This window comes from Diceros bicornis, chromosome 1 (assembly GCF_020826845.1).
Source record: "Diceros bicornis minor isolate mBicDic1 chromosome 1, mDicBic1.mat.cur, whole genome shotgun sequence".
Taxonomy (NCBI): domain Eukaryota; kingdom Metazoa; phylum Chordata; class Mammalia; order Perissodactyla; family Rhinocerotidae; genus Diceros; species Diceros bicornis.
In genome coordinates, this window is record NC_080740.1 from 78382311 (window position 1) to 78404173 (window position 21863).

At 36.4% G+C, this 21863-nt stretch overlaps 1 protein-coding gene across 1 annotated transcript in view; it reads left to right on the forward strand.

Annotated features, from left to right (window-relative positions):
- The window catches only part of HMMR (hyaluronan mediated motility receptor), a 34952-nt gene extending 13777 nt beyond the window's left edge, over nt 1-21175 (forward strand). Inside the window, exons 8-18 of the mRNA XM_058545448.1 lie at nt 326-400; nt 535-713; nt 1191-1339; nt 2846-3060; nt 6551-6667; nt 10154-10300; nt 10529-10681; nt 10767-10866; nt 11550-11726; nt 17983-18145; nt 18882-21175. Of these exons, the coding sequence (XP_058401431.1) occupies nt 326-400; nt 535-713; nt 1191-1339; nt 2846-3060; nt 6551-6667; nt 10154-10300; nt 10529-10681; nt 10767-10866; nt 11550-11726; nt 17983-18145; nt 18882-18901 (1495 nt within the window). The 3' untranslated portion in view covers nt 18902-21175. The remainder of the gene's footprint in view (nt 1-325; nt 401-534; nt 714-1190; nt 1340-2845; nt 3061-6550; nt 6668-10153; nt 10301-10528; nt 10682-10766; nt 10867-11549; nt 11727-17982; nt 18146-18881) is intronic.
- The last annotated feature ends 688 nt before the right edge of the window (nt 21176-21863 follow it).

Consider the following 21863-nt stretch of genomic DNA (forward strand, 5'->3'; position numbering starts at 1 on the left):
TTGTATGTGTGGGGGTGGGGAAACCAGAAAAGCTACAAAGAAAATTATTCCTAACACTTGGAATGTTGTAGATGATGACTCTGGTCATCACAACCCTTTTGTCGAAATATATTTGGAAAGCTTTCTCACTTAAAAGAAAACTTGAGTTTCCTATTTGCATGTATTAAATTGTCAACTTTGAGAGGTCACATAAAATAGTGGTTAATAGTTTGAACTCTCGAGACAGCCTGCCTGATACTCAGTATCTGGTACAGAGTAAGCATTATGTGTGATTATTAAATAAATAAACTAGTATGTATTATTATATGCAATTTCTTTTTTTTAGTATTTCAATAGAGAAAGAAAAGATTGATGAAAAATCTGAAACAGAAAAACTCTTGGAATACATTGAAGAAATTAGGTAATATGAATATTAGTTTTAAATTGGACTTTATTTTGTTGAATAGTGATGAATGTATCATTTTTATCATTTTTCAGTTAATTTTCCCTATGCCTAAATAGATTTGCTCTTCAAAATAATTTGTTTTAATGCAGTTGTGCATCAGATCAAGTAGAAAAATACAAGATAGATATTGCCCAGTTAGAAGAAAATTTGAAAGAGAAGAATAATGAAGTTTTAAGCCTTAAGCAATCTCTTGAGGAAAATGTTGTTATGTTGTCTAAACAAGTAGAAGACCTGAATGCTAAATGTCAGCTGCTTGAAAAAGAAAAAGGTATTCTAGTATTTATAATATTACTTTCTCAGATAAGTACTATGTACGGTATTTAAGAAAAGTACTACTATGTTAAAACAACTTTTTAAAAAATTATGTAAACAAAAAAAAATCTTGTATATATGAGAGATTTTGTCTTTTATAATGTTTGTTCTCTGTTTATTTCAACATTGTTTGTCTTGGTTGAAGTATATACATTTGTGCATTTCTTGACTTCCCTGTCGGGAGGCCATTTATAATTGGTAGATATGTAGAACTAGGTTTGGGGGTTTTATTATATAGGATGTAATACTGTATTACATATAGTAATGATACAAACTTTAGACTTATGTCTTGTATTCTTTTTTTGAAATGCTTTATCTGTGTAATATACTAAAAGCAATAAAGCAATATAGTGGAATATTATGGGAATCTGTGTTTCTCAAAGTTAATATTAGTGTCTAATAACAGCTTTTTTAATGTTTTTTCCTTTTATAGAAGACCTCATCAACAGGCATAGAGATTGGGAAGAAAATCTAAATTCTGAAATGAAAAACTTAAAAGAGAAGTTTATTCTTGAAAAACAAGAACATGAAAAGCTACAACAAAAAGAGTTGCAAATTGATTCACTTCTACAACAAGAGAAGGTAGTTTACTACAGTATAAAAAAACTAGTGCTTATTTTATGTCATACATTTCCCTCTGTATCAGCAAACCCTTAAATTGTCTATATTCTTTAATCCAACAATTCTACTTTTAGAATCTTATCCTAAGGAAATAATTATGGCTATGCTGCAGATTAGCTACAAAGATGTTCACCACAGAGTTATTAATAATGTGAAAAAATTGCAAACAACAAATGAAACAAAATAGTAAATCATTTAAAAAAAATTCCAGCACATTCTTGTGTTAGATTACTGCATTAGAGTGTCTAGTTACACAAGAAACAAAACTGACAATTTTTTAAAATCTAGATTACATAAAGAACATTTTACATGTCAATGAGAAAAGACAGTCCAATTAAAAATTGGGCGTAGGATGGAAATAGGTGATTCTCAGAAGTAGAAATTCAGATAACCTGTAAGCATGAAAAGATGCTCTACCTCAGTAGTAATCAGTGATGGAAATAATTTTTTTTCACTTATAAGATTGGCAGAAATTAAAACATTTGATAATATAACACATTGGTGAGAGTTGGGCAAATAAGTACTCACGTGCACTGATGTGAAATATTGTTGAGCAACCTGTAACAACTAAAGGGATTAAGTAGCTATATATATACTGACTTGAAATGATCTCAACAACTATTTTTATGATTTTTTTAAATGACCTTTACATATAGAGAGAATATATCATTTATATTTTAAAAATGTATGTAAAAAGGCCAGAAGGCATATGTACAAACTAGTGATCTTCTCTGGAATGGGAAAACTGAGATTGAAGTGGGGAGTAGTCAAAAGGCAATTTCCACTTTATTTGTAATATTAGCATTTTTTAATGGTGATTTAAATTATAGTGGTGATTTATTGGTATATTATATAACTTTAAAATGTATTTATATAACTTTGAAATCACAGTACACTTTTTATATAATATATGAGAAAAATATATCATAAAAGCCACCTGTAAAATATGATTTTAGTTTTACAAAAAGCATATGGAGGGGCTGGCCCGGTGGCGCAAGCAGTTAAGTGCACGTGATCCGCTGCAGCGGCCCGGGGTTTGCCGATTCGGATCCCGGTGGTGCACCAACACACTGCTTGGCAAGCCATGCTGTGGAGGTGTCCCATATAAAGTAGAGGAAGATGGGCATGGATGTTAGCCCAGGGCCAGTCTTCCTCAGCAAAAAAAAAAAAAAAAAAAAGAGGAGGATTGGCAGATGTTAGCTCAGGGCCGATCTTCCTCACAAAAAAAAAAAAAGCATATGTATACGTTGCATAGAAAAAAGACTGAAATAACATTTGCCACAATGTTACCGAGACGTAGGATATAATCCATGACAAAATGAGTATGATGTCTATATTTTTCAAATTTCCTTGAGGCTCTTGAATTTAGTTTTTATACTTCATTATCTGTACTTTTTGTCCTTAGTAAAACCTCACAAATTATTAAAACTTTTCAAATTATTTTGGTGGTTTTCTATTTGGATGTAGGAATTATCTTCTAGTCTTCAGCAGAAGCTGTGTTCTTTTCAAGAGGAAATGATTAAAGAGAGGAGTCTCTTTGAGGATGAATTAAGGCAAGTGCTGGATGAGCTAGATACATTACAGCACAAGGAAGAACAAGCTGAAAGGCTGGTGGAGCGATTGGAAGAGGAAGCAAAATCCAGAGCTGAAGAACTAAAACTTCTAGAAGAAAAGCTGACAGGGTTTGTATTAATAGGACCTCATGCTTATATACGACTTCGCACGTTAAAAAGTATCTTCTAGCACATTCTCTTGGGAGGCTCACATCAATCATGCGAGTGGGTAAGGTTGGAATTATTTCACAAGTAAGGAATAGACAGAGAGAGGTAAAGTAGGTACATAGGATGTACATACCAACAAGTATGTCAGCCGAAGTCAGGAACTATACCCTTTCTTTTTTTAAAGCTAGAGGTTTAATTAAAGAGAGTTTTAATAAGCAAATGACCAAAGTTTTGGGTCCCTTTACTACTCTTTTTTTTTTTTCTTTACTACTCATAAAAATTATTGGACATCAGCATTACAGCAATAATGGATTTAGAAAAAAACCCGGAAAACCAAGAAGCCCACCTTCTAACAAGAAACGTTTTCATTTTTTACCTATATGTTCATCAGTTTTACATGATATAAGTTATACCTTTAATACCTTTTTTGAGGGAGCACAGACACTTCAGAAGTAGCAATCAAAGAAGCACAATGGCAAAAACAACCAGAACTGGGAAACATTCAAAAATAAGGAGTTTATCATTCACAGTAGAAAGACTGAGACCTCATGCTTTTTTTTACTCAAGTTCAATGGTATTTTCATCACATTATGTGTCCTTCTTCACTACATTTATTTAAATTAAAATGTCCAGGTTGAGGGGGCCGGCCCTGTGGCGTAGTGGTTAAGTGCACACGCTATACTGCTGGCGGCCCAGGGTTCGGATCCCAGGAGCGTACCGATGCAGGCCATGTCAAGCCATGCTATGGCAGCGTCCCATAAAAAGTGGAGGAAGATGGGCAAGGATGTTAGCTCAGGGCCAGTCCTCCTCAGCAAAAAAACAGGAGGATTGGCATGGGTGTTGGCTCAGGGCTGATCTTCCCCCAAAAAAAAAAAAAAGTCCAGGTTGATTCTTGAATTCAAATTGCAAATAAAATAATTATGTTATTTAAATCCTTGGGATTTCATCACTAAAAATTTTCTAGCAAGGAACCATGGGCAAGACATGAGCCTACAGAATTATAATATATCTCACAACCGTGTCCCTCTCTCTTGTTGAGTTGAATATTTTTCTTATTAACCCCTTTTCTGTTTTCTTGTGGTTAGTGATAAAAAAGAACAAGGTTTTATATATGCCTGCTTTTTTGGGAACAGTGCCAATGTGTAATTAGGGGGATTCTATATTGCAGCCAGTCCCAGGGAACAAGCACTTTAAGAAACTGAGTAGATGATGTCAGTTTCAGAGAGATAAGAAAGTTGAGACAGTCTTTTATTCTAACTCAAAGAACTTAGTCCAGAGGTCAGGAGATAAGGGTTTTATTACTAGGTCTATTAACTAGCTGTGTGATTCTGAGCAAGACAATCTTAATTCAGTTTTCTACTTCATTAGATATAAAATAAAGGAGTTTTATGAGATGTTTTCCAAGGTCCCTTCCAGCCTGGTATTTCAGACTTAGGAGAAAAGCTAAGAGAATTGAAAGTGATTCCTCTAGAGGGCAGGCAAGAGATTATTTTTATTACATATCCTTTAGTAGTACTTGACTGCTTTTAGTCGTGTGGCATGTGTTTGTGGTGTGTATACAGTCATGCCCCACATAACAATGTTTTGGTCAACAACGGATTGCATATATGAAGGTGGTTGCATAAGATTAGTACCTAGGTGTATAGTAGGGTATACCATGTAGGTTTGTCTGAGTACTGTAGGGGAGGAAGAAATTTCCCTCTGCTTTTCTAGGTTCTTCTGGCTGGACTAAGAATTTTTTTTTTTTTTTTTTGTGAGGAAGATCAGCCCTGAGCTAACATCTATTGCCAATCCTCCTCCTTTTTTTTTTTCTCCCCAAAGCCCCAGTGGATAGTTGTATGTCATAGTTGCCCATCCTTCTAAGGTTGCTGTATGTGGGACATGGCCTCAGCATGGCCGGAGAAGCGGTGCGTCGGTGCGCGCCCAGGATCCGAACCCAGGCCACCAGTAGCAGAGCACGTGCACTTAACCACTAAGCCACGGGGCCTGCCCTGGACTAAGAATTAAATTGACGTGAGACAGATTAACTGGAGGAAAACAAAAGTTTAATAACATGTATACGTGGGAGAAACCCAGAAAAACCCAGTAACTCACCAAAGTGGCCAAAGCCCTCACGTTAAATACCATCCTCGCTAAAGACAAAAGAAGATGTTGGGGGTAGGGAGAGTCAGGGACTTCAAAGGGAAGGAAGGCAATCTACAGGTAGGTGAAAAGGAGCAAACATTTGAAAAACAAGTGTTTGGCCACACAGAAACAGAAGAACACAGAGGGGAACCCAACAAACGGGCTTTTCTAGGTTACTCCCTGTCTACACCTAGTGCATGTTATACTAAGGTGATAGCTCACTTCTTGAAACAGGTTTTTTTATCTGAATTCTTTTAGACACTTAAGCGGGGAGGTAACAAGAAAAACTTTGAGTCTTTTGTTTCTTAAAAATAGCCTAAAATAATCCTCATGTTAAAGAGACACATTTTGGGGTGACAAATTTTGTTCCCCTTGTACACTCTATGATGTTCCCATAACAATGAAGTCGTCTAATGACTCATTTCTCAGAGCGTACCCCCATCGCTAAGCAGTGCATGACTGTATTTTAAAATGCCCTACTTGTTACAAAATGAATTTTATCAGCTTTTTATCTTGTCTCAGTGTTTGACTTAGTCTGTAAGTGAATAATGCTTCTTATTTATGGATTTTAGTTCTATATGTTTTTTAAAAGATCTCTTGTAAGCTCATATATAAAAAATTTTGTCACCGTTTTGGCAATATATAACAGTAACATTTCAAAAAATCTCTGAGATTTGTAGTACATATTTATAAAGATGCCTTAGAAGTTATTCTGTCTATGCAAAATAACCCACTCAAATTGTTGAATCTTTAAATAATAACGGTTTATTATGTGGGTTATTGATATAATCAAAATAAATCTACATAGTCCTATAAACTCTTTTCTCAAAAAAACTTTTAAAATGAAGTGTACTAAGTACTTTGACTGTACTTAGTATTTCTTAAATGTTTAAATGCAGAGAATTAAATTTTATTCAATCCAAGTACTTTTTCACTGGGAATCCTTCACATTCTTTAATCTTGGCTACTGCTGTTAAGATTCTGTTTTAGAGTCTTTTTACCCTACCTTCTTCCAAAAAAAAACATTTAAAGTACCTACATAAATACATATAATATCAAAAGATAAATTTAGAAATAAGTAAATTAGGATGAAAACAAAAGTAAAATAAGAGCAGGAAAGAGAAGATGAAGGCAGAAGAACAGTTAGTGCATATATGAGCATGCTGTTAGAAGTAGGTCATAGTTCACATCTAAGCTAGCCAGTAGTTTATGCAAAGATGAAGATGTGGGATATGTGATTCACGGTGTCAAAGGTAAATACTAATCTCTTTCCTAGGATAATGATTTGCAGTTAGCATTTTATCTTTTAATTATTCCTTTTTCTTAGGAAAGAAGCTGAACTGGAGGAAAAGAACGCTGCTCACACTCAGGCCACCCTGCTTTTGCAGGAGAAATATGATAGTGCGGTGCAAAACCTCAGCCATGTTACTGCTCAGTTTGAAAGGTATTTTTATTGGGAGCCTGCCCTCTCAAATGGAATATGAGCAGGGAGGTGTGTTTACCTAGGGAAGTCTGTGAAAAAACAATCGCACAAGTAGAATGGTTGGTATTAAATTTAAATTCCATAATGACCAACCGTAAATGGGCATTTCACGTTACCTGGTTATCTTACTACACATAGAAATTTCCCTTTCCCACTTCAAGTGTCCTGCACTCTCAGACCTTTGGCACTTCTGTCTCACTCTCCTGATGTTGTCATTTTCCTCATGAAGAATTCAAAAGCTTTTATCTTCTCATCATCAGACCTGTAAACACACTGGCATTAAAACTCATCCTATCTTCCCTCCAATTACAGATGGAGTAGCCCAGTCTTTTAACCTTCAGTGACATCATTTCATCATTTGTTCTTTGTCTCTTATAATTTTCAACTTTTCTACTGGAATTTTTCCAATCAATATTAAAATATGTTAATGTGCCTTCATCTTTAAAATACATAAATTTTATAAAAACTCCTCTGACCTCCACCCCTCCTTCTGCAGCTATCCAACACCACCTCTCACTCCCACACCCTTCTTAGCCCAAACTTCTACTCCTCTTCACAGCCCATCTTTTTGGTAGAACATTCTCTATTTACTCTGTCCACTTCCTCACTTCCTATCCCATCTACCTGTTATTTTCCCTTTAAAAATAAAAGTTTATTTTGGGGATAACTACAAATTGCAGAGGATGATAAATACCTATGCATATTTACTTTAGAACATATTGAGGGGAGGTCTCTTCCTTTTATCTATTTAATGTATTTAATAAATGTAAAAAATGCATAATGTATGCATAAATTACAAAGCATAAAGATAAAATCAACATGCATGAGCCCGAAAAAGATGACCAGTAAGCCAAAAGATTATCAACAATTTGGTATCTAAACATGTGTTCCTCCACTAGCCCATCTTCATGCCTTCCCCCAACAGATAACTCCATCTCAAAGCTGACATTAATTATTTCCTCACTTTTTTCTGTGTATAATTTTATAACATGTATATCCATACAAATAATATATTATCTAATTTTGCTTCTTCTTGAAATTCATGAAAAAATGTCATCATAGTATATGCCATTTCCTGAGACTTCTCTTTTTAAAATTCTTCACTATGTGTGTTTCTAGGGCTGAATCACATTGTTGACTGTAGGCTGTAGTCTGTTCATGGTAACTGCTATAGAATATTTTAATATCTTATTAATATACAACAATTTATTTCTCCATTCTCACTTTGGGCTTTTGAGTTGTTTCCCAAAACATTTCTTTTATTATTATTCCTATTTATTTTGTTATTATTAATAGTACTCTTATGAATATTCTTGTAATCTCCTAGGATGCACATGTAAGAATTACTCTAAATTCATACGTATATGAGTGTTCAACTTTAAAATTTAATGCCAAATCACTTTACAAAGTGGGGTGAGAGTCTACACTCCCACTAGTGATGTATGAGTTCCCATTGATCTACTTCTCCAAAACTTGTTAGACTGCTTCAATTTTGCCAGTGTACTAAGTGTAAAATGGCTTCTTATTGTGGATAAGAAGAATTCGTCTTTCCTTTTCTGTAAAAGGCTTGTTATATGACTCTTGTTTGTTTCTCTATGGGATCATTTTCTTTTTCTCGTTGATTTATAGAGTTTTTATCAGCAATATGGGTTGCAAATATCTTCTCCCAAAGTGTGGCTTATCTTTTCATTGTCTTTATGGTTTCTATTGATTAATGAAAATTTTTGATTTTAACGTGGTTAAATTTATAGGTTCTTATGTGAACACTTTTGCATCTCATTTAAGAACTTCTTTCTATCCCAAGAACATAAAGATATATAATCTATTTTTCTCCTATAAGTTTGTTTCACTTTTCATTTTTCCACGTAGAACTGATTGCTGTGTGTTTAATGATATAGGGATCAAATTTTTTTGTGGTTGTTTTTCCATATGGATAACCGACTACCTAGTGCCTGTTCATTGAATAGTACCTTCATTCCCCAGTGATCTGTTTCTACATGTGATATATTATGACATATATACACACAGATGTATATGTGTGTGGGTATATTTTAATGATAATTTACGTGTCAGAGCATAAATATAAATTGTATAAATCATAAAATATGTAATATACATATAGTATATATAATTTTTATCACTGTTCTCAACACTTCCCTTCTTGCTACTTTGAAAAATAGTGCTTTACCAGGTTTTTAGCCATTCTATGACTTCACTCACCATCAGTATCTAATGGCATTAAAATTTATTTCTTCAAACCAGACCTCTCCTTTCAGCGATGTACCCATACATCCAGCTGCCTTCTTGACATCTCCAAGTGGATATCTCACTATCATCTAATAGTAACCTGTCCAAAACAACTCTTGATCTTCTATCTCTTTCTACCTCTAGTCTCTCATTCTTTTTTATCTCAGTCAGTGACATTGCCATCTTCCCAGCTTCTCATTCCATAAATCTTAGAGCTATCTTTGATCGTTTTCTCTCCCTTTCTCCCAACATCCAGTCTATTTCATGAATTTTTCAATTCTGCCTCTAAACGAGATCTCACATCTTTCCATTGCCACCTCCTTAGTCCAAGCCTCCTTTGTCACTCACCAGGGCTGATAAATAATTGTCTTCTATTGAATCTTCTGGTTTTTCATTCCTGCTTTTTCCCAATGCATTCTCCACATCTCCGGAGTAATCCATACACTTACTTAGAGGCCTTTAACCTCTCCCCTTTATCTCTCTGGTAAACCCATTGTGCTCTGCAGTGATGACCGGCCTCTTGCCTCTAGCTTCTGCTCCTGCCTCTCTTATTCATTAGACTCCAGTCTCATCTCTTAATGGACTGTATTCTACCTGCCTCTGAGCACGTATGCATCTTTTGCCTCTGAAATACTTTCCCCTAACTGCCTAGCTAAATCCTCCTTATCCATCATGTCTCAGCTTAACTATAAATTCCTCAGAAAGGCCTTTCTGAATCACCAACCAAAATATAGGTTCCCCTATTCTATCAGCTTAAGGTGCCTCTGTAGTTTTCCTTTGTAACACTCACCACAAATTTAATTATATATTTATTTTTCCAATTTTTTTGCAAAGACTTGGAGAGACATTTCCCTATCTTCCCCACAAGACCATAAACTCTGTGACTATAGGTGCAAGGACTGTCAATTTTTTTGTTTTGAAATAATTTTCATGTTTGATTGTAGGTTTTTTCCATCTGTATATGCATGCTTCCTGCACCTAGTAGGCACTTGATTTTTTTTTCTTTGAATAAACAGCGTTTGCCGTATAAGCTCATTAATACTGACCTCAGAACACTAAATTCTTACCCGTGTATGCATAAATGCATTATAAGGCTTTGTTTTACCTAAATGTGTATAAAATATAAACTAATCGCCTATATATTTGTCATGCGTACAGTAGTTAGAAAATCCTTTAACTTTTTTTTTCCTTTTTAATAAGCTATAAAGCATTAACAGTTAGTGAGATAGAAGATCTTAAGCTGGAGAACTCATCACTTCAGGAAAAAGTGGCCAACGCTGAGAAAAGTACAGAGGATGTTCAACATCAGATATTGGCAACTGAGAGCGCAAATCAAGAATATGCAAGGTATGTAGGAGAAATAAAGCCAGCTACTAAGTGATGCAGGGTATTGTAGTCCCATCGCTTGCTTTGGGTGATCTTCAATCGCAAATTAAGAATTTACACAGTTAAAAATGTACAATTCTTGAATAGTTACTTGAGTTAAAAAAAAAGAAGAAGAAAGGAAAAAAGTAATTTAAATGGCTGTGAAATGTTTACATGGAGTTTTGTGGACTGTTCTCTCTCAAACCCAAGGATGCTTCTAGATCTGCAGACCAAATCAGCACTTAAAGAAGCAGAAATTAAAGAAATCACAGCTTCTTCTCTTAAAAAAATAACTGATTTGCAGAACCAACTCAAGCAACAAGATGAAGACTTTAAGAAACAACTGGCAGAGGAAGAAGCGAGGTAATCTAGGTTTAGAACCTGAGTGTTACGTCCCTAAGTTATTTTTTGTAATATACCATGTTTTTAAATTTAATTTCCCATACAGAAAATGTGGAAAAGAAAACACAATGGCAGAATTAACTGAGGAAATGAATAAGTGGCGTCTCCTTTATGAAGAGCTATATGATAAAACAAAACCTTTTCAGGTTTGTCAATTAGGACTAAACTTCCTGCTGTTTGTTTTAGGATTCACTTTGTTGCCTGTCACAGTCACGACAGTGACTTGGTTTTTCTGTAAGATCATTTTGCTGTCTGTGCATTTACTGTGCCAATTTAACTTCCTATTAAAGAAAGCTTATATAAATTTTATTAAATTTTTATGCATGCATTTTTTAATGTGGCCCTTATAGGCTAAAAAATAGCTTCTAATAAGAGACTTAAAGTTAATAGCTTAGAAGGCTCACCTGAGATGAACTTTTGATAATTAATCTCTGTAAATTTGTAATACTTATTTGGTTATGATTTTTCTCAGTGTTTTTCAAATTAATACACTAATTTTAAAAGAATAAAGGATAAATGCTAATCTTGGCACTTACATAGAGTAAAAAGACAGTGTTGGTTATGTGGTGATCCAGCTGATAGTTAGGCTGGCTAGCGGGCCTCCTTTCCTTGTTTCTTTCCCTCTGTTTCAGTGATCTTTGAAATGAAAAACACAAAGTTTTTTAGAAGAGTCTCAGAATTTATGAAGAGCTCTGAGAATATGTCACCATAATCTTTTTGTCCATTTGTTTTTTTATTTTCCTTTACTTTAGTTTTATTCATAGTTTATGTGAAACAAGTAAGATTTAACAGTTTTAAGTCTTAACTTTGTAAAAAAAATCTTTTTCAGCTACAACTGGATGCCTTTGAAGCAGAGAAACAGGCTTTGTTGAATGAACACGGTGCAGCTCAGGAACAGCTAAATAAACTGAGAGATTCGTATGCTAAATTATTGGGTCATCAGAACCTAAAGCAAAAAATCAAGCATGTTGTGAAATTGAAAGATGAAAATAGCCAACTCAAATCGGTTTGTAAAATAACACAATTAGTTCTATTGAAGATATTCGGGTGGGATATTTTTTATTCTGTTTATAACATTTAAGTAAAATGAAGGACTTTGGTGTCAGAAAAAACTAATAGTTTATAGAGGAAAATCCGTCTGAGAATTACAGATTTTTTTATAGTGTTGACCAGATGGGTATGAGTGTTCTCAGGTTTTCCAACTACCTCATTAGTATATTGAAACTTACTAGTATAATTGGAAGAATTCATAAAGTTTTACACATCCATTTCTATTGGCAAAATAGCCAAGTCATTGATGTAATTAAATACCAAAAAGATAAGCAGCATTCAACAGTAGTTAGGCGTTGAAGTTTTTTTGGTTGAGATATAGTTCACATACCATACAATTCGCCCATTTAAAGTGTACAACTCGGGGCCAGCACCGTGGCTTAGTGGTTGGGTGCGCGCACTCCGCCACTGGCGGCCCGGGTTCAGATCCTGGGCACCCACCAACGCACCGCTTGTCCGGCCATGCTGAGGCGGTGTGCCACATACAGCAACTAGAAGGATGTGCAGCTATGACATACAACTATCTACTGGGGCTTTGGGGAGAAAAAGGGAAAAAAAGGGGGAGGATTGGCAATAGATGTTAGCTCAGGGCCAGTCTTCCTCAGCAAAAAAAGGAGGGTTGGCATGGATGTTAGCTCAGGGCTGATCTTCCTCACAAAAAATAAAAATAAAGTGTACAACTCAGTCGTTTTTGGTATATTCACAGATAGGTGCAGCCATCACCACAGTCAATTTTAGAACATTTTCATCACCTCAAAGTGAAACCCCTTACACTTTAGCTATCATCTCCCCCATCTCCTCATCTGCCCCTCCCACCACTAATCTACTTTCTGTCTCTATAAATTTCCTGATTCTGGATGTTTCTTTTTTTGAGGAAGATTGGCCCTGAGCTAACATCTGTTGCCATTCTTCCTCTTTTTCTTTTTTCTCCCCAAAGCCCCAGTACATAGTTGTATATCCTAGTTGTAAGTCTTTCTAGTTCTTCTATGTGGGATGCCACCTCAGCATGGCTTGATGAGCAGTGAGTAGGTCTGCACCCAGGATCCAAATCAGCAAACCCCAAGCCACCAAAGCAGAACTCAAAAACTTAACTGCTATGCCGCTGGGCCGGCCCCTGGACGTTTTTTATTTGTAGAATCAAATAATACGTGGTCTTTCATGACTGGCTTCTGTTGATTAGCATAATGTTTTCAAGGTTCATCCATGTTGTAGCATGTATCAGTACTTATTCCTTTTTATGCCCTAATATTTCATTGTGTGGATGTCACTATTTATCCATTTGTCGGTTGATGGACATTTGAGTTGTTTCCACCTGTAGGCTATTATGAATAATGCTGCTGTAAACATTCATGTACAGGTTTTTGTGTGGACATACATTTTTGTTTCTCTTGGGTTATACCTAGGAGGGAAATTGCTGGGTCATATGGTAACTCTATGTTTAATTGTTTGAGGAACTGGGGGACTGTTTTCTAAAGCAGACATATCCTTCTACATTCCACCAGCAATGTATGAGGGTTCCAATTTCTCCACATCTTCACCAATACTTGTTATTATCTGACTTTTTTTTTTTTTTTTTTTGTGAGGAGATCAGCCCTGAGCTAACATTCGCCAATCCTCCTCTTTTTTTGCTGAGGAAGACGGCCCTGGGCTAACATCCGTGCCCATCTTCCTCCACTTTATATGGGACGCCGCCACAGCATGGCTTACCAAGCAGTGCGTCGGTGCGCGCCCGGGATCCGAACCAGCGAACCCCGGGCCGCCGCAGCGGATCGCGCGCACTTAACCGCTTGCGCCACCGGGCCGGCCCCTATCTGACTTTTTGATTCTAGCCATCCTAGTGGATATGAAGTGATACCTAAGAGTGGCTTTGACTTGCATTTCCCTATTGACTAGTAGTGTTGAGCATCTTTTCATGTGCTTATTGGCCATTTGTATATTTTCCTAGGAGAAATGTCTATTGAGATCCTTTGCTTGTTTTTTTAATTGGATTATTTGTCTTTTTAATGAATTGTGAGAATTCTTTTTGTATTCTGTATACTAGTCCCTTATCAGATACATTATTTGAAAATATTTTTCTCCCATTCTGTGCATTGTCTTTTCACTTTCTTGATGATGTTCTTTGGAGCACAAAATTTTGATGAAGTCCAACATATCTTTTTTTTCCTTTGTTGCTTGTTCTTTGGGTCTAACAATCCTTTGCCAAATTCGAGGTCATAAAGATTTACCGCTATATTTATTTCTAAGAGTTTTATAATTTTAGCTCTTACATTTAGGTCATTGATCCATTTTGAGTTAATTTTTGGGTACAGTGTGAGGTAAGGGTCCAGCTTCGTTCTTTAACATGTAGATATCCAGTTGTTCCCACACCATTTGTTGGAGAGACTATTCTTTTCCTCAATGAATGGTCTTGGCACCCTTGTTGAAGATCAGTTGACCATATACGTGTGGGTTTATTTCTAGACTCTCAAATGTATTCCATTGATCTATACACCCATCCTGTGCTACCACACTGTCTTGATTACTGTTGGTTTGTGATAAGTTTTGAAACCAGGAAGCGTGAGTCCTCCTACTTTGTTCCTCTTTTTCAAGATTGTTTTGGCTATTCTGTGTCCCTTGCAATTCCATATGAATTCAGGAATCAGCTTTTCAATTTCTAGAGAAGTCATCTTCTCAATTTGAGGCATATGGCTATCTTATATATGTTAAGTCTCTCACTCTATGAACATGGGATGTTTTCGCAATTATTTAGATCTTTAATTTCCTTCAACAATGTTTTGTAGTTTTCAGAGTATAAGTTTTTTTGGTGAGGAAGATTGGCCCTGGGCTAACTTCTGTTGCCAATCTTCATCTTTTTGCTTGAGGAAGATTGTCCCTGAGCTAACATTCATGCCAGTCATCCTCCATTTTGTGTGTGGGACACTGCCACAGCGTGGCTTGATGAGCAGTGTGTAGGTCCGCATCCAGGATCCAAACCCGTGAACCCCAGGCTGGTAAAGCAGAGCACGCAAACTTAACCACTACGCCACCGGGCCAGCCCCCAGAGTATAAGTTTTAAACTTCTTTTGTTAAATTTAATCCCAAGTATTTTCTTCTTTTTTGATGCTATTGTAAATGATATTGTTTTCTTAATTTCATTTTTGGATGGTTCATTGCAAGTGTATAGAAATACAATTGATTTTTGTATATTGATCTTGTGTCCTGCAACCTTGCTAAACTCATCATTTATTAGTCATAATAGTTTTTTAGTGGTTTCCTTAGGATTTTCTGTATGGAAGATCATCTGTAAATAGAAATAGTTTTACCTCTTTTCTAATCTGAATGCCTTTGATTTTCTTTTCTTGCCTAAGTTCCCTGGCTAGAACCTCCAGTACAATGTTAAATAGAACTGGTGTGAGTGGACATTTTTGTTTTGTTTCTGGTTTGGGGGTAAGCATTTGGACTTTTACTATTAAGTATGATATTAGCTGTGAGTTTGTCATAGATGCTCTTTATCAAGGAAGTTTCCTTCTATTTCTAGGGTTTTTTTAGTGTTTTTATCATGAAAAGGTGTTCAACTTTGTCAAATGCCTTTCTGTTTCTATTGAGATGATCGTGTGATTTTTTTAAATTCTATTGACATGATTTCTCACATTAATTGATTTTTGGATGTTAAATCAACCTTGCATTCCTGATCAATTTTACTTGGTCATGGTGTATAATTCCTTTTATATGTTGCTGGATTTGCTTCACTAGTATTTGTTGAGGACTTTTTCATCCATATTCCTAATAGATACTAGTCTGTTGGTTTCCTGTAACATCTTTGTCTGATTTTGGTATCAGGGTAATGCTGACCTCATAAAATGATTTGGGAAGGGTTTCATCCTTTCTATATTTTGGAATAGTTTGTGAATAATTGGTATTAATTCTTCATGGAATGTGTGGTAAAATTCAGTGGTGAAGCCATCTGGACCTGGGCTTTTCTTTGTGGGTAGTTTTTGATTACTAATTCAATTTCTTCACTTGTTATAAGTCTGTTCAGATTGACTATTTCTTCTTGAGGCGGTTTCAGTAGTTTATGTCTCTAGGAATCTGTCCACTTCCTTCAAGTTATCTGATTTGTTGGTATATAATTATTCATAGTATTCCTCTATAACCCTTTTTATTTAGGTAAGGTCAGTAGTAGTGTCTCCTTTTTCATTTCTGATTCTAGTAGTTTGAGTCTTTGCACTTTTTTTAGTTCCTTTAGTTCTGTGAACATATTTGTGTGTGTGTGTGTGAGGAAGATCAGCCCTGACATCCATGCCAATCCTCCTCTTTTTTTTTTTTTTTTTTTTTTTGCTGAGGAAGACTGGCCCTGAGCTAACATCCATGCCCATCTTCCTGCACTTTATATGGGACACTGCCACAGCATGACCTGACAAGCAATGCCTCGGTGTGCGCCCGGGATCTGAACCCAGGCCGCCAGCAGCGGAGCACACGCACTTAACCACTACGCCACGGGGCTGGCCCCTGTGGACATATTTATAGTGGCTACTTTAAAGTCTTTTTTGGGTAAATCCAATATCTTATTACTCTCATGAGCAGCTTTTGTTCCCTGCTTTTTCCCAATGTATAGGTCATGCTTTCCTATTTATTTGCACACCTTGTAAATTTTTGTTGGAAAGTGGATATTTTAAATAATATATTGTAGCACCTCAGGGAGTACCCTGAGGTGCTCTCCTTCCAGGTGTGTTGTATTTTCTTGTTTGTTTGTTTAGTAATTGGCTGGATTGTTTTAGTGAAGTGTATTTCTCCTCTCCATCCCCAAGAGTGTTGTGCCTCTGATGTTGCTACTCAGGGAGGTTCAGTGTGGAGTACGCCCACAGTCACCCTGGGATAACACTGGTTTTGGTAGGGCTGTCTTCCTCTCTTTCCCTGACCACATGTTAAACTCCGCTATTGCTGGATAACTAGTTGCTTATTGCTCTATTATTTTCAACAATGCCCTGGGGCATAAATTGCTCTACAAACTAATCCAGTCAAATTCTGTTTCCTTTGTTGGAATTGTGTCTGAGGTCTGTGATTGATTTTGTTCTGACTCCAGAAGAGTTCTTCCCAACTGTCTTATTCACCAGTGCTCTTCTACAAACTAGACAATCTACAGTGTAGCCTGTATTTTGAATTACCTCCCAATTCCCTTAAACCACAACCTCTACTGTTATTTAGAGTGCCCTTTGGCTTTAACTTCTCCAAACTTTGTTGAAAGTGAAGTCAGTTCCTTTGGGAAGAAATTAGGAGCTTTGTGTTTTCGGGCCTGCTTCTCCCCGCAGGTGAAATCTCTGAGGCAGGGCTCTGGAGCTGGAGTTGGGGACAATGGCAGGCTTTTCTCTGAGGGACACCTCTACCCTAGGAGCTGAGTGCTCTGTGGACTTGGGGGAGAGGTGAGTGGGGAGCACCCTGAGGTTCTCTCAGCTTACCTCTTCTGGCGTGGAACCATCACTTTATGAGCCAGGGCAAGGGTGATCAGGGTCCCAGCATTTTCAGCCCACCACACCCAAGGTAGAGCCTCTGTTCCACTGAAGAATGGATCCTCCCCCTCTCATTTCCTGGGGACGTGGCCTCAGCAACAGGTAGCTGAGTGTGGCAAGATGAGAAATGCTGATGTCTTGCTCCTCCTGGGAGGAGAAGCCTCTGACTGGAGCTAGGGGAAGAGGGAGCCTGTGCTCTTGGCTACCGCAGTCTGGCTGGAGTGTTTGCCTTGCTGAGCTGGGAGTGGGGAGAGAGAAAGCAGGCTTTGTTCAAATACCACAGACCCTCGCCTTTTTTTTACCCCATTTTTGTAGATATGCTTGAATAGATGTTTCTTCGTTGGCTGTTTTGCCTTAGAAACCATTTTTAGAGGCTTTAATTGGTTGTCTTTCTATAATTTTTAGTTTCACTAGGAAGCAAGTCAGTGAGCTTCTCATGCTGTCATGCCAGAAGTTGATCTCGGCATTTAATTTGCAGATAACTTTTATCAGAAACAAAGCTTTGTGCCTGTAGAGGGACAAGAAGATTTAAATGACTCATTATCTCTTTTGTCACAGCTGTTCAAAGCCACTTTGTAATTCATAGTCTAAAGCCTGTATCTGGTAGTGGTTTTTGCTATTTGGTTTGATACATGAGCAACTTTGGAATTTGTCAGTAACATTGGTAACACATTTCACCAACACGCTCTTTAATAATTGATTATTGTCTATATTTTTCTTACATAGGAGGTATCAAAACTCCGCTGTCAGCTTGCTAAAAGAAAACAAAATGAGACAAAACTGCAGGAGGAATTGAATAAAGTTCTGGGTGTCAAACACTTTGATCCTTCAAAGGCTTTTGTTCATGAAAGTAAAGAAAATTTTGCTCTCAAAACCCCATTAAAAGAAGGTAAGAAATGAGTAAATGTATAGAAGTATCATATTCCTTTGGATTTGCTTTAAGAGATTTTTGTAAAATGTCTTTTCTTTCCTCCTTCCATGCTCTCTGTTTTCCATATGTCTGAATCCCACTTGTCCTTTTTTTTTTTGTGAGGAAGATCGGCCCTGAGCTAACATCTGCCAATCCTCCTCTTTTTTTTTTTGCTGAGGAAGACTTGCCCTGGGCTAACATCCATGCCCATCTTCCTCCACTTTATATGGGACGCCACCACAGCATGGCTTGACAAGTGGTGCGTTGGTGCGCACCCGGGATCCGAACCAGCAAACCCCGGGCTGCTGCAGCGGAGCGCGCGTACTTAACTGCTTGCGCCACTGGGCTGGCCCCTTTAAGCCCAGTTCAAACTCCATCTTCCTTGAAGCCTCATCCTGCCTTTTTGCTCCTACCTGCCCCTCACCAGAATTATTCCCTCTAACATACCCTTAGCGTTTTAACCTAAATGTCTAATTTATAGTTTTGGAGAAATAGATTTTCTCTCTTTCGTGACTGTGAATCTTTGTATCTTTAATAATAAATCAAAATTAGTTGATATAGTGAATGAAGAAATATGAATAAAATTAATCTACAGAACACAAGCATTGCTTCATCTGCCTTAGAAAAAATAGAGGGTGCTTGTTTTTAGTTTCTAGTGACTGATGAATTCGTTTTAATTTAGAGAACTAATACCACTGTTTAATAATCCTTCTAGGCAATACAAACTGCTACTGAGCTCCTATGGAGTTTCAAGAATCATGCAAGTGAACATCTAAGAAACCTGTTGAAGATTATTTCATTCTTATTATTTTTATTTTTGTTGCCATTATTATTATTATGTTTGTAGTAAATATTTTTTAATGTTGTATTTCATATTACTTCCTATCCTTAGGTATGTGAAAGGAAGTTCAACATTTTTTACCAATACATTTTCTGACATTTTATTTTCTATTGCCAGTACCTCCTCCATGATGCTCACATTTATCCCCTCATTCTAAACCTTCTAACTGGCTTTCCAGCTTTACAACTCATCCCATCAAATCAACATTCCTTTAAAAATCACTTCCATATTATTATTCTCCTATTCTGAAACCTTAGATGTTTTCAAGATTCTCATCCTCAGGTTTTTTAGTTTGATGCTGGAGGCTTTTTCCAATCTGAACCTCTTAAGCTAGGCTAAAACATCTTGGCTTGTTCTTGCCTCTACTTTGATTCACCTAGTGATGTTCATTCTGTCCTACCCATCATCCATTTATCCAGTTCAAATAAGAAATAAGGGTGTGTTTAACTCCATAGTAATCTGTCTATCTCTTATCAGAGTCACTGAGTTGCTCAATAATTTGTAGATTCCTAGACTCCATCCCAGTCCTACTAAATTGAAATCTGGAATGTGGCCTGAAAATCTACATTTTTAATAAACTCTGCAGTTAATTCTTAGATGCACTAAGATACACTAAAAATCTGAGAAACTGCTCGTAAACTCTTTAGAGAATTTCTTATACTGCTTAGCATCTGCCTGACTACTGTGATTAAAATTTGTGTAATATGAAATAAAATCACATATTAAGTCAATTACCCAATTATTCAACTTGTATTATATGAATAATGCTTCTATTTAAAGTATATTTATTGTCTATGCCCTCCCTCCCCACCTTGTCCCCAGAATCACAAATAGTAGAAAGTGGTAATGCTTCATCTAAAATATCTGATTTACACAGTTGGTATGTTATTATAAGCCACTTTTTGTAATGGTTCCCCATTGATGGACCAACAGAGACTATTAACAATTAGAATAGCTTTTCATAACAAATTATTTTATTAGATCTTAATGCATGGTTTAATTTTTGAATGTCATTATTTGGATTAAATTCAGAAGAAATATAGAAATTAGAAAAATTGTCTAATAAAATCAAATAGTTCAAGACCTCTGCTTTTAGCCAAGATGGAGTAACAGGGATCGGATACATTGCTCCCTTCCCTACCCTCCACAAGCGCACACCCCCATACCCCTAAAACTATCAAAAGACTAGGCAAAGTATACAAAAGAATGATTTTCAAGATGCTAGACATGAGTTAACAAAAGACAACAATCCCTGAGAGGTGGAAAAATCAAGGCAAGCCCTATGATTGCTTCCTGTGTACAGTCTTGAGAGAATTTCCAAACTATGATGTAAGGAAGGAAAGAGCCCAGGCAGAGCCCATCCAACTATCTGAGTTGAAAAGACAGAGCTGAGATCTGGGGAGACCAAAGTGGCAGGACAGAGTTTGGAGTTTGCAGGAGACAAATTACACAGAACTTTGGAGATCTACAAAAGGTCCCTCAAGTATTCACCTGAATTAGAAATCAATAACAGAAAAATCTCTGGAAAACCCATAAATAGTTGGAAATTAAATATCACACTTCTAAATAAGCCATGTGTCAAAGAAATCAAAAGGGAAATTAGAAACTATTTTGAACAGAATGAAAATGAAGACACAACATATCAAAACATGTGGACTGCTGCTAAGCAGATTTAGAGCAAAATTACCTCACTGAAGGCCTCTATTTCAAAAGAAGAAAAGCTTCAAATCAATAACCTCAGCTTTTACCTTAGAAATAAATAAAAGCAATTAACATCCAAAGTAATTAGAGGAAAAGGAATCATAAAGCTCAGAGCAGAAATCAATAAACTAGAAAACAAAACCAATAAAGAAAAATCAATGAGAAATAGTTGATTCATTGAGAAGATCGATATAATTGGTAAACCTCTAGCTAGACTGATCACGAAAATAAAAATGCATAAACTACCAATATTAGGAATAAGGTGCATTATTTTGTGAGTGGAGAAAATATCCACTATCGATTATGAAAATGATTTTGTGGGTGTGTATATAAATATAGATATGGTTGTATATATATGTGAGTGTCAAACATCAAATTGTACACTTTCAATATGTGCAGTTTATTATATGTTGGTTATACCTCAATAAAGCTCTTAAAACAATCAAACAGTTCATTCTCAAACTAAAGTCTTAATATTGAGATTCTTTTCTCTTGGGCTACTGGTTTAAAATGGCTTTATTTATGAAAACCTGTTCATTTTTGTATGCATTTTTCTTTAAATAAGATTTGTTTTTGGGCTGGCCCCCTGGCTTAGCGGTTAAGTGCATGTGCTCCGCTGCTGGCGGCCCAGGTTCGGATCCTGGGCGCGCACCAACGCACCGCTTCTCCAGCCATGCTGAGGCTGCGTCCCACATACAGCAACTAGAAGGATGTGCAGCTATGACATACAACTATCTACTGGGGCTTTGGGGGAAAATATAAATAAATTTAAAAAAAAAAAAAAGATTTGTTTTCAAGTAAAATAGTTTACATTCTTGCATCTTTTGGAAAATTTTTAGCTTTGTTTTGGGTGAGCATTTCAGAATGTGTTTATTTTTTAATCATTAATGGAAGAAAATCCTTTAAGAGAACATAATATACCCTTTTTAAAATTGCATTTTCTAAAAAACAAACAGTTTATAGAAGCTAATGATTGCTTGCCTTTTGAGATAATGAAGAAAATGGGGTACTTGTTAGGAGGAATCTTTGGTACCACATGTATGATGGTTTCAGAATGAGAATGTCAAGTCCCAAACTTTATTTTTTGTCCCCTCCCAACCTCTACCATCCCCAGTATTATGTAATCCTTCAAGTGTGAAATAATAGATGTCCTCT